Source organism: Caretta caretta, chromosome 2 (assembly GCF_965140235.1).
Source record: "Caretta caretta isolate rCarCar2 chromosome 2, rCarCar1.hap1, whole genome shotgun sequence".
NCBI lineage: Eukaryota > Metazoa > Chordata > Testudines > Cheloniidae > Caretta > Caretta caretta.
This window is the reverse complement of record NC_134207.1, coordinates 74,782,208-74,795,475: the sequence shown is the minus strand read 5'-3', so window position 1 is coordinate 74,795,475 and position 13,268 is coordinate 74,782,208. Positions and strand designations below refer to the sequence as shown.

Here is a 13,268-nt window from a genome sequence, read left to right as displayed (position 1 = left end):
GGACTCAGACATCATCAGACAGGCATTTCTCACAGAAGCCAGAGTGCTGGGCACCCTTCCTGACTGAGAAAGCTGTGAAGGTAATCTCAGAGCAGCCTCTATCAAAAGAAACAGCCTGGCCATTCTGTGTATGTCTACATTACAATTAGACACCTGTGGCTGGCCCATGCCAGCTGACTCGGTCTAGTCCTGTAAGACCTCGGGGCTATTTAACTGCAGTGTAGACATTGGGCTGAGCTCTGGGAGCCTTCCATCTCACAGGGTCCTAGAGCCTGGGCTCCAGCCGGAGTCTGAATATATACAATGCAGTTAAGGGGCTGTTTAGCCTGAGCCCATGTGCCCCAAGTCACAGGTTTTTAATTGCAGTATAGATAGACTTTTTTGGGTCCTGTCTTGAAGTTGTCACAAATCTGGCATTGATCTGTAATGTGAAACTCACCCAGACGCTTTTGAACAACTAGTGCATGGGTCACTCGGAGGCCCCAGTTTACAGCATGAAAGACAGGGCTTGAAACACAGTGACGAAGGCATTTCTCAGTACCAACAAATTGAACCCCAACATTGGGGAACTGAGAAACTAACTTTTACAAAACAAAAAAAATTACCTATTAACTAGCATTAAAAGCTACCCAAATAGGTAACTATGCATCTAGTTGTGTATAGAGAGCTTGCTGAAGCAAGACAAACTGATTTTTTTTATCAACCATCAGTAAGAAGGAACTGTGGGGGATTGGGGCAGCTTCATCCTTTATATCTACACACAGTGGTGTGCCGCAACAGAGGGTGCTTGAACTGCCCCAGTGGGTATCGCAGAGGGAAACATTTCTGACAACTGTACTCAGGGCAAGCACACAACAGAATAAAGACTTCAACACAAATGAACTGCTTCAGGGACATCCACTGCAAGAAATATTCATAAACATCAAACTGTCACTAGGACTTCAGAATTTGTCCCGTAGTATTAATCATTTGTTTTTTCCTTGGGTACGGAAATTACTTGGAGTTTTGCAACCCTTCAATCTTTACTAAGGCAAAAACCGACAAGAAAATCCTTTGCCAAATGTGCAGGTCCTTTAAAAGTGATTCAAAAATATTTTATGATATCTTGTATGAAATATATTTTTGTTGTAAATTAATCACAAGTTAACAATTTCAATATAAATTATTTATAATACTTACTCCATTTAGTAAAGGTCTGGCACTTGGTAAAAGTGTCAGTTCTTATATTTTGGAAACATTTAAGAGTTATAACTTTAGAAGCATGGGGAACTGAATCACTAAACTACATTTGAATCAGATACAAATTTGTTCAGTTCATAGTAACAATTCACAGTCTGAATAGTTTATATAAAAAATGTTAAGGGGGCATAAAGTAATTAGTAGTTTCCTCAAAAGTCTGTACTATTTAGATATGGATTACAAAGTAGTATTCATGTACTCCGTGCATCACGGAAAATTAATTGCTATTCCCTGTGAACACCACTAAAGATATGACTTTTTTGCTAACAGGAATTTACATTTTAATTTGTGTTTCCCTTAAAAATCACACAGTTCAAATACAAAATGTGAAAAATGTATAAAATTTCCATTGTGCAGTGGCAGGTGCCCTTTATTTAGTCTCATCTCTGATCTTCAACACGTCATGATGAAGCTATTGATTCAGGTAAACAACAGACATGAAATGCCATCTAGGCCAGGGTATGCATAGATAGGTGTATGTAATCAAATTTAGCATGTTCTTTTTTCTTACAAAATTTTGTGGCTAATCACATTAATGATGGCCTTCCAAACTGAACTTAAGAATGTTTTTAATAAGCTTCCTTGTACACTTGCAAAAAAAAAAGTTCTGATGTTAGAAACCTTTCTAAAGAGCTCTGTGAGGCTGCCTGACATATACCATTCCTTCTCCATTCCTCCATAGGAACATTAGTCCTGGTGTATTTACTTTAATTAAACTAGAGATTGTGAAGGAGGCAGGACTCAGAGCCTTAGGCTAGGTCTACATTGCAACTGGGGAATGCAATTGGACTGAAGCAGTGCCAACACTGACTAGCCACCCAAGTAATTATGCAGGGTCCCTGCTTCTATAGTCTGTACTGTTGTGGCTTCACTGCTATCAGTACCAGTAATCTAGCTATAAATACAAAATGATGGGGTCTAAATTAGCTGTTACCCCTCAAGAAAGATCTTGGAGTCTGGATGTTTTTCTGAAAACATCTGCTCACTGTGCAGTGGCAGTCAAAAAAGCTAACAATGTTAGGAACTACTAGGAAAGGGATAGATGAGACAGTAAATATCATAATGCCACTATATAAATGCAGGGATGCCCACACCTTGAGTACTGTGTGCAGTTCTGGTTGCCCCATTAAAAAAAAAAAAGATATTAGAAATGGAAAAGGTACAGACACAGGCAACAAAAATGATTAAGCTTATGAAACAGCTTCCATAGGAGGATAGATTAAAAAGGTTGGAAAAGAGATGATTAAGGGGGGAGATGATAGAGGTCTATAACATCATGAATAGTGTGGGAGAAAGTGAATAAGGAAGTGTTATTTACCCCTTCACATAATCCAAGAACGAGGAGTCACCCAATGAAATTAATAGACAGCACAGGTTTAAAACAAACAAACGTGGAATTTGTTGCCGGGGAATGTAGTGAAGGCCAAAGCTGTAAGAGGGTTAAAAAAAAAAAAAAGGTTCATGGAAGATAGCCACTGATGGACCTATTAGCCAAGATGGTCAGGGAAGCAATCCCATGTGGTGGGTGTCACTGAGCTTCTGATTGCCAGATGCTGGACCTGGACAACATGGGATGGATCACTTGATAATTGCCTTGTTCTGTTCATTCCCTTTGAAGCTTCTGGCTTTGGCTGCTGTCAGAAGGCAGGATGCTGGGCGGGACAGACCATTGATCTGACCTAGTATGGCTGTTCTTAAATAAACTAGCTTTAATAATATATGTCTACATGTGCTGCAGTCATGCTCCCCGTTGCCCTGTAGACATACTTTTATAGAGACTGAAGTTCTCTGTCTCTACAGGAGAAACAGTTCTGGTAGTAGCATTCCCCCATAGTATTCCATTAGCGTGCCTTAACCTAATGTCGGATCATTCCAAGAGACAGACAGTTCATTCTTTCTACTATCAACAAATTAGTTCTTGTTCAGACAATGGTTGGTGTGATGTTACATGGACGCTTCTGCACAAGGAAATGGATTGCAACAAATCTGATCAAAGTTCAACAAAATTGTGACATACCAGGGTACAAGCCAGACTAATGAGCAGCTACTGTAGTGCCTAACCCTCTCCTGGACAATACAAGTTATACATCTGTTATTCCTTTAAAAGGAATAACATGAATACAACTTGCCACCCCACACGGAGTTTCCCAGACACTTTAATTTAAACACACTGGATTAGATAAAACAAATTAACTACAAAGATTCAGATTTTAAGTAAGTACAAGTAGTAAGGCATAAAACGAGAAATGGTTACAAGAAAAAATAAATATAAAACACAACAGGTGCCTAACTTAACTATAAAAGAAAAGGAGTACTTGTGGCACCTTAGAGACTAACCAATTGATTTGAGCATAAGCTTTCGTGAGCTACAGCTCACTTCATCGGATGCATACTGTGGAAAGTATAGAAGATCTTTTTGTACACACAAAGCATGAAAAAATGGGTGTTTACCACTACAAAAGGTTTTCTCTCCCCCCACCCCACTCTCCTGCTTTTACTCTTTACCAGCAGGAGAGTGGGGTGGGGGGAGAGAAAACCTTTTGTAGTGGTAAACACCCATTTTTTCATGCTTTGTGTGTACAAAAAGATCTTCTATACTTTCCACAGTATGCATCCGATGAAGTGAGCTGTAGCTCACGAAAGCTTATGCTCAAATCAATTGGTTAGTCTCTAAGGTGCCACAAGTACTCCTTTTCTTTTTGCGAATACAGACTAACATGGCTGTTATTCTGAAACCTGTAACTTAACTATGTTAAATTCAAAGCAAAGTTTTCTCATCCCATGCTTTCAGCAGCCTTAGTTACTGACCAAACTTCTTCGATCAGGACCCCTCTTCCAGTCCAATGGTTATTTCTGTTGTCTCTTCAGGTACAATGAATCAATGGGCAGAGAGAGAGAGGGGTTTCCTGGGGAGTCTGTCCCTTATTTTTATAGTCCTAGCCCCCTCTGAGAAGCATTGCCAACCGGGAGCAAGGCAACAGGGAGTCTGTGTGGAAGAGAACTCCATGCTGTTTCTTTATTAAGATGTACATTTTTTTGACCAGCCTCCTTTCTTGGCAAAGGATAGCCACTTAGGAGGTATTGGTCATCAGCCTTTTTTAAACCTGGCTGAGGTGTCAGCTTGCCCTTGGATTCTGAGGAACCGGTTTAGCCATTCTCCCTACATCTCTGAAAAACATATTTTTATCATGATCTCTGCTTATGTTTATAGCTTCACCTATAACACTGCTACATGCATTTCGCCACATTATAGATCAGCAAGTTATGAGCTTTTAAATGATCCCTCCCAAGAGATGCCTTGTACAAAAGTTACAATAGCGCGTGGGGCGTGAACACAGGCACATGCCATACAGTCACAGAATCACTTCCTTTTACAAAAACCTGGTTTGGAAAACGGGTCTCCCATAAAACTCAGCCCAGCCAAGCGATCCTGTGACTGCTCCCGGGCTCACCGCCCCAGCCGCTCTGCCGGCCGCAGGGGGGCTGGCCGTGGGCGAGGCATGAGCTACAAACCCCAGATGCCCAACTGATTATTTAACCCTGTAAGGAAAAAAGCGAGTGGCCCGGCGCCGGGGGGGGGGGGGGGGGGGGGGGTTGGGGGGGCGCGGAGGGGCACGGCGCCAACGGCCTGCCCGGGGCAGAGTAGGCAGCACGGCGTGGGCGGGAGCGCTACAGGCACGGGCCCTGCGAGATGGGCCGCCCCGCGGCTCGCCGGGGTGTCCTCTGCCTCTCCCACAGCGCCGCTGGCCCAGGTTCGGGGCCGCCCCCGCGCAGCTCCCCCTCGAGCCCGCGGAGCGGGGCGGTGGCTGGCGCCCCCCGGGCTTCCCTTGAGGGAGGAGCGAGCTCCTTCGGCTCCCAGCCTCTTCCCACTGCAGGCAACGGAGGCTTCCGCCATCGGCCCGCCTAGGCAAGGCGAGCGGACCCCGCGCCCGACGCCGCACGGGCCACCTCAGTAAAGGCGGGGAAGGCACGACCGCTCTCCGGTCGCTCGGTTACGTCACGCGCATCCCGGCACGCCTATCCAATCAGAAGCCGTTGTGTCGTGGCGCCAAGCTGGAAAGGAGGGGGCGTGGCAGAAAGGGCTCAGGCCCCGCCTCCAGTCCGGGGATTGGAGTTCGGGCTCCCCGCGCCTCCTTCCGGGGTTTCCCTGTCACGTGGGAAGGGAGCGGCTGTTGCGGCGTAAGGGCCCGGGAGAAGATATGCCCAGTAGGAAGGTAGTACCGGCCGGTGTGCGAGCGCGAGCTGTGTGAGGCGGCTGCGGGGCCCTGCGGGAAGGGGACGAGGGAGGACTGGAGTTAGTCCCGCAGTGGTCTGGTGCCAGGGCCATGTTAGCTTCCGTTTGTACAGCGCCTAGCACAGTGGGCCTCGTTCGGTACCGTTATTGGTTTGTTTTACAGCGGGCCCCTAGGTACACGTGGGAGCCTCCGTGCAGAGGGCCTTAGAGGCTGGTGAAATACAAATGTTAAAGATACAGGGGGAGCTAAATTGCAGGGGCAGCTCAGTGTGGCCCCCCCTGCAGAGGAAGAGAAGATAAAGCATTGTTTGCTATTTTAACTTCTTACACACAGGGCATGGGCTCCTGTCAGTTTTCCCATTTGTAACCTGGGGATAAAGATTCTGATGTCCTTTGTAAAGCGCTTTGAGATCTACAGAAAAAAAGCAATAGGCAAGAGCTGTTTATTATTACTATGTCAAGCTTCAGAGGAGTAGCCATGTTAGTCTGGATCTGTAAAACGGCAGAGTCCTGTGGCACCTTATGGACTAACAGACCTATTGGAGCATGAGCTTTCGTGGGTGAATATGACGATGCATCCAATGAAGTGGATATTCACCCACGAAAGCTCATGCTTCAATACGTCTGTTAGTCTATAAGGTGCCACAGGACTCTTTGCCTATTATTACTACGTTAGCTGCTGTGGGGACTGCAGCATATTTGTCTTTAGAGAGGGATGGTGGACAAAAGTGAAGAGCCCTGGCTGCTGTGGGCATCTCTTAGGCATTTGCAGTGCCCATGTTTAGTGTTTAATCTCTGATAACTTGTAGAGTGGTCTTACAAGAGAGCTTGGAGCCATGGCCCCCTGAATTCTGAGCATGGCATTATCAGAAACAGACACCTTGTGCGAACATGCACATGTTTAACTTTAATTTCATCTCCAAATAGTGTCTATGTGTAGGCCTAAAGTTAAGCACATGCGGAAGTGTTTGCAGAATTGGCAAGCCATTTAAAAAAACTGACCAGCTATCCCAATATGCTACTAATGTTGTTGACATAGCCAAAGTGTAACAGCATTTAGCCTGAAAATGATGGTTGTACTATATCGTGGGTTCTCAAATTTCATTGCACTGTGACCCTCTTCTGATAACAAAAATTACTACATGACCCCAGGAGGCGGGACCAAAGCCTGAGTCCACCTGATTCTCGGTGCCCCGGGTGGGGGAGCCAAAGCTCAAGCCCCACTGCTCTGGGCAGGGAAGAGGTCAAAGCCCACGTGGACTTGTAAGGTAAACTCCCTTCTCTTCATGTACAAATATATTTTTATGCCTGTATCTGTAATTTTCACTCCATGCATCTGAAGAAGTGTTTTTTTTTATGCTTATGCCCAAATAAATCCCGTAGTCTTTAAGGTGCCACCGGACTCCTCGTTTTTGTGGATACAGACTAATACAGCTACCCCTCTGATATCATGTTAATACTTTTCCCCCATTATAATAAGTAAGACTTGTAACATTTCCCTAGCCCTTTGTGTGGAAGCTAACTGTTCCCATGTTTGGGTCTGGAAAACTGCAGTGCTCACTAACCACCCGACTGGATTTTCTTTTCTTTTTTTTTCCTGTAGATTCCAATAAAAGGTTAATTCTTACAGGACAGAATATCATTAATCAAGAAGCTAAAGCCTTGCAAAAGAACTCCCCAGTTATAGGTGTCTCTCCTGAAATTTTAATATATTTCTTCACATTTCCAGCCTCTCTCTTTGGTTGTGGCCAAGAGAGCTAATGCAATTCTTGGATGTATTAATAGGGTAATATTGAGTAGGCCTAAAAAGAGTATATTTTTTCTGTATTGGCACTGGTGTGATTTCTACTTGGATGTTGTTTCCAGTTCTGGTGTCAATGAAGTAGGAGGTTGGTAATGTACCCTTACATTTTAAAGTGAATTTAGTAATGCTGTATTACACCATCATGGGTTCAGCTCTGGTGTCTACAGTATCAGGCTCAACAGAGTGAAAGTCACCTCTGCTCAGGGCTGGCCTTACCATGAGGCGAACTGAGGCAGCTGCCTCAGGTGCCAGGCTTGGGCGGGGGCCACTAGAACCCAGAGTGTAGAAAATTGTGTCTGCTGCTGGTGCATATGTATTCTCTCTGCTCTAGATGCACAGAGATGGTGGAGTGCTGTGCTGGAAGAAGGAGGGCACAAGAGACATAACAGGCAGGCAAGCAGGAGAAAAGGTGAGAGGGAATAACAGAAAGCAGCAGGAGCTGCAGGGAGAGAGAAGAGGAGGAGTCTCTTATGTACCTTTCTAACACCCCCAGGAGCCTGGAATGATTAACGCCAGCTTCTCAGGGAGCTTCCTGTTTCCTGCTGCTTCCCTGAACCCACTTGAGGAGAACAGGCAGTCAACTGAAGTAGTAGGAGCCAGTTAGGCCCTTAAGATGCTGATATCTTCCCTCACTCAGGCCCTGCTACCAGCCTGCTTATTTGTCCTTTTCAAATGAGTGTTGAGAGCCACTATAGCTGTCACAGAACAGCATTCATCATTCATGAGTGAAAGAAGAAAATGCCCCTCGGGAGCAGCATTCAGAAAAAGAAAGATAGAAAAGCTTCCTTTGCTTTCTAAGCAGGAAGGAGCTCTCCTGAGATACATAGACACAAATGTTCACGGTGAGTCTTCTGGCCCCAGTGAGGATGTGAGTGGTGACGAGATGCCTGATCTTCCAGTTAGTCAGAGTGCAGGTGACCTGGTAGTTACTGCAGCATCCATATCTGCATCTCAAATGGATGTAACCATACGCATTCCTGAAGAAAAGTGTAGATCAGAGAAGAGTGTGGTGGAGGCACAAGAAACAGCTGTTGCTGAGTTTAGTTCCTTAAGTCTAGATGATCCAGGACTGTGGACCCACTTGCTGTGGACAGCAGCCTGAGGGACTTCCTTGTACTGCATGGGCCACAGCAAAAACTTCATGTTCCCCAAAGACAATGAGAATAGAAGTTTCCATCCAACACATTACTGGCAAATCCCCAATGGTGACAAAGTGGAGAGGCCATGGCTTATGTACTCAAAAACCCAGAATGCTGCATACTGTTTTTCTTGCAAACTCTTCCAGCCTAATGTTCCAGCCACATTGGGTTTGACAGGAACAAAGGACTGGAAAAATTTGGCTAGAAATCTGGCATGCCGTGAGAAGGCAGCAAATCACCAGAGAGCATTCCACAGGTGGAAAGAGCTTGAGATGAGACAAAGGTTAAAGGCCACCATAGATGATCAGCTTCAAGAGCGGATTGCATCAGAGTCTCTTTACTGGAAAAATGTTCTGAAAAGGCTCGTTTCCATTGTGAGAATGCTTGCTACCCAAAACCTAGCACTGAGTGGTGCTTCAGATCAGCTGTATGTGCCAAACAATGGAAACTTCCTTAAAATTGTGGAGCTGATGGCTGAGTTTGATGCTGTACTCCAGTAGCATCTAAGAAGAGTCACCACCCAAGAAATAAGAAAAGGAGTACTTGTGGCACCTTAGAGACTAACCAATTTATTTGAGCATAAGCTTTCGTGAGCTAACCTCACTTCATCGGATGCATACTGTGGAAACTGCAGAAGACATTATATACACAGAGACCATGAAACAATACCTCCTCCCACCCCACTCTCCTGCTGGTAATAGCTTATCTAAAGTGATCACTCTCCTTACAATGTGTATGATAATCAAGTTGGGCCATTTCCAGCACAAATCCAGGTTTTCACACCCTCCGCCCCCCCCCCCCCCACACACACAAACTCACTCTCCTGCTGGTAATAGCTTATCCAAAGTGACCACTCTCCTTACAATGTGTATGAAAATCAAGGTGGGCCATTTCCAGCACAAATCCAGGTTCTCTCACCCCCCATCCCCATACACACACAAACTCACTCTCCTGCTGGTAATAGTTCATCCAAAGTGACCACTCTCCCTACAATGTGCAAGAAAGTACACACCCAAGAAATGTACACACATCACTACCTTGGAAAAAACAATTCAAAATGAGATCATACAGTTACTGGCAACAAAAGTCAAACAGAAGATTGTGGCAGATCTGAAGTCGGCAAGATATTACTCTGTTATTCTGGACTGCACACCTAACATCAGCCATACGGAACAAATGACTTTAATGGTGCGTTTTGTAACAACACCAGAACCTAGTGAAAATGTCCCTGCAACGGTGACAGAGCATTTTCTAGAATTTATTGACATTGATGATATTACAGGAGCTGGTATAACAAATGTGCTTCTTAAAAAGCTGGAAGATACGGGAATTGCAATAGCTGACATGAGAGGTCAGGGCTACAATAATGGTGCCAACATGAGAGGAAAGAACAGAGGAATGCAGACACGGATCTGAGAGTTAAACCCTCAAGCTTTTTTTGTCCCAGGCACTTCTCATTCATTGAACTTGGTGGTCAGTGATGCAGCATCAGCTTCTAGTAAGGCTGCAGAATTTTTTAATGTAATTCAAAGCATCTGTGTATTTTTCTCTGCATCAACTCATTGATGGCAAATTTTGAAGCAACATCTGGGAACATCCTTTCTGATAGAGAAACTACTGAGTGCTACACGATGGGAAAGCTGAGTGGAGGCGATAAAGCACCTGCCCTTAGCTGCCGAGTGGAGGCAAAAGGCACCTGCCCTTACCCAGTTCCTAGGGCTCAGGGTGTAATCTTCTGCGGGTTTGCAGGTCCTTTTTACCAGTGAAAGAACCTTACACAGCAATATCCATAACCTCTATTTATTAACAGTTACCAAAACAGAATACGCTCACTCTGCATACAATGCTCACCACTCCCAATAAGGCAGGCAAACTTTTCTTGGTGGCCGGTCAAGATTAGATCGTCTAGGGCACCAGCTTCTGCACGGTATGATTGCCAGGGTGTTGAGGTCCGGCGATTCTGATCTTGGGCTGTGTCCTGGAGTTAGGTTTCAAAGAACTTCCTTTTGGACCCATTTATGTAGTTAAATCTTGTGTCCTTCTTAGCTATACCTTAACCAATCATTTTAAACTAAAATACTACAAGGCTGTATTTTTCACCAGTCCTAGCCCATTACAACACTGTTCTTTAACTCATCATTCCTCAGCACCTTAGTTGAATTAAATCTTGCAAAATTAGTTATGCAACAGAAACAATGAAAGAATCACAGAGACCATACAGATAAAAAATAGAGAAGTAGGGATCATAAAGGCAAAACAATAGGAGTATAGATTTCATAATCACAACTGTTGATAAGTGGTTTCTTGCCCGACAGAATACAATCAAACAAAGTTTTCTTTAAACATCTTAAGATCTGTTTCCTTATCTGGTGATGGTGGGTACTATCAGGATGGGAGCGCCTTCTTAACAGACTGATATTACATTGTTTTGGTGCAATTTAGATGGAATGTGAGGATGTGACTCTCTGCTTCTTAGCTTATGGCTGCTGCTGCTTACTGCAGAAAAGGGCCTCAGACCTTACAAAGTAGTTGTGGATTGTATCTAGATTTTATAAAGTATTTGGTCCTTAATACAGACATTGCTGCTATGAATTTGGGAAGGACTTCTATTTGAATAGGACTATTCCCATTTAAGGATGGGGGGAGGGAGAGAGAAGATTTTGGCACTTAACATTTCAAATAATTTAATCAAATTTTGTTTATAAAACAGTGATCTGGATATCCTATGTACAATCTAAAACTGTAATTGTTCCAAACTCATAGTTTCATAGGGTTTAAGGTCAGCAAGGACTGTTAGATCATCTAGTCTGAGCTCCTGTATATCTCAAGCCATTACATTTTCCCCAGATATCTCAATATTAAGACTAAATACTTTAGTTACGCCAGGTCTACACTGTAAACTTTCATCCGTATAACTACGTTGCTCAGGGGTGTAAAAAATCCACATCACTGAGCAATGCAGTTATACCCCGGCGCAGATAGCGCTGTGTCAACAGGAGGGCTTCTTCCATCAACATAGTTCCTGAAGTTCTCATGGGGGTGGATTAACTGCTGACAATTCTCTGTACAACTTCAGAGTACTGGCCCACACCTTCTGGTGTCCTCTCTCCAGCTGTGGACAATCTCTGATGCTTCAGAGGAGGGTGGGGAGGAGAGGGAGACAAACAAAGCAACCTAGTTATGTCTGGACAATTGTGCATTGGGTGAAAAAAAATCCTTTCTGCCTCCTGCAGGTGACCAGATAAAGCATGAGATTTGATTATAGTTAAGGCTCTGTGTTTGTCATAGAGGTCACGGAAGTCATGGTTTCCTTGACTTCTGCAACAGCCCTGTGTGGCTGGCCCAGGAGCCGTCTGAGCAGCTCAGGCAGCCCCTGGGTCAGGTGCACCGGCTGCTGCTGGGGCAGTCTCGGAGGCCCCCTTGCCCCTCAGCAGCAGGAGTTTGGGTGTGGGGGGAGGTAAGGGCTTGGGGTGTGGGGCAGTGCTTACCTTGAGTGGGGGGCTCCGCTCCCTCAGCTCCCCTAGCTCCAATGGGAGCTGCAGAACCAGGGGTTGGGGGAGAGCGGAGGCAGCACGTGGAGTGGGGAGCTGCTGTTGCCGCTTACCAGGACCTGGGTAGGGAGCCAGCTCCAGCAACCCCCTGGCCCAGCACCCTCAGCTCCCCTCTGGGCTGTGACTCGCCTCCCAAGAACCCGTGCCCGCCTCCCCAGTACCTGCAGCCCCGCCCCCCTTCCCAGCGCCCACAGCGCCCCTCCGCTTTGTCTAGCTTCAAATTCCATCCATTGGATCTTGATATACCTTTGTCTGGTAGACTGTAAAGCCCATTATTAAATATTTGTTCCCTATGTAATTACTTACAAACTGATAGAGTTACCCCTTAACGTTTTCTTTGTTACGCTAAAGAGATTGAGCTCCTTGAGTCTATCACACTTAAGGCATATTTTCTAATCCTTTAATCATTCTCCTGGCTCTTTTCTGAGCCCCCTCCAATTTATTGAAAAGCAGAAATTACAATTCTTTGTTAAGTATTCAAACCAAGTATGCAGTTCTTTGATAAGTATTCTTTATATTTTGAATCAAGATCCAGATTAACTAGACTTTATTGTACTTAAAATAAAATTAAATATGAACGCTCAATAGTTTAATGGGTTTACAATTTTCTTTGTAGAGGAAACGAGCTTGGGATGCTGAATGTATGTCTTTTCCGGATGAGACACCTCTAGCGTTGAGAAAAGCAAATGTTGGGACAGCAGTAGCTACTTCTTCCATTTCCAGCGCATGGCTTAAGTGTGGCGATGGATTTCAGAGCACTTCCATGCTTGAGGTAAAATCCTGGTTAACCTGTGGTGTAGGCTAGAGATGCAAACTGATGATCATAAGGCTTCCCCCCCAAATTCGCTTTTTATGCACAATCCAAAAATAACAAACCTACTGTTTATAGCAAACATACAACAAACCCTTGAGGCTTCAATGTGGCTCGTAGCTCCTCTCCCAAAATTTCTATCAGTTGAAATTTCATGTGTTCTATCTCTTCTCCCCATGTTTGCTTATATTGTCAGTTGTCCTCCTCCTCTTGGAACACCACTCAAAAGTTGTGTCAACAGCATATTGTTGAGTTGACAAGGTAAGCAGAACTGGAAAACAAGACTGCACAGAATTGGTTTTCATTCCAAAGTGTAATTCTCTCTGCACATGATGGTATCTTACACTTATCCTGGTCAGTACCTTTCATCTGGAAAGAGCTCAAACATTTCCAAACTATATTTATAGTATCAAAAAATAATTTCATCCGTTCCTGGGATGCAATACAGTAGCTCTTTAAAAGTTCACAGCAACACTCAACAACAGTTCAC

General features: G+C 44.6%; 1 protein-coding gene across 3 annotated transcripts in view; it reads left to right on the top strand.

Annotated features, from left to right (window-relative positions):
* The first annotated feature begins 4,677 nt into the window (after positions 1-4,677).
* Positions 4,678-13,268, top strand: part of SPIDR (scaffold protein involved in DNA repair) — a 333,236-nt gene continuing 324,645 nt past the window's right edge. The window contains exons 1-3 of one of the 3 annotated variants that reach the window (XM_048840607.2): positions 5,382-5,453; positions 7,609-7,686; positions 12,584-12,739. In XM_048840607.2, the coding sequence (XP_048696564.2) occupies positions 5,439-5,453; positions 7,609-7,686; positions 12,584-12,739 (249 nt within the window). In that variant the 5' untranslated portion in view covers positions 5,382-5,438. Of the gene's footprint in view, positions 4,782-5,343; positions 5,454-7,608; positions 7,687-12,583; positions 12,740-13,268 lie in introns of those variants that run through there. The other 2 variants (XM_075125247.1, XM_048840608.2) reach the window with 2 other exon arrangements.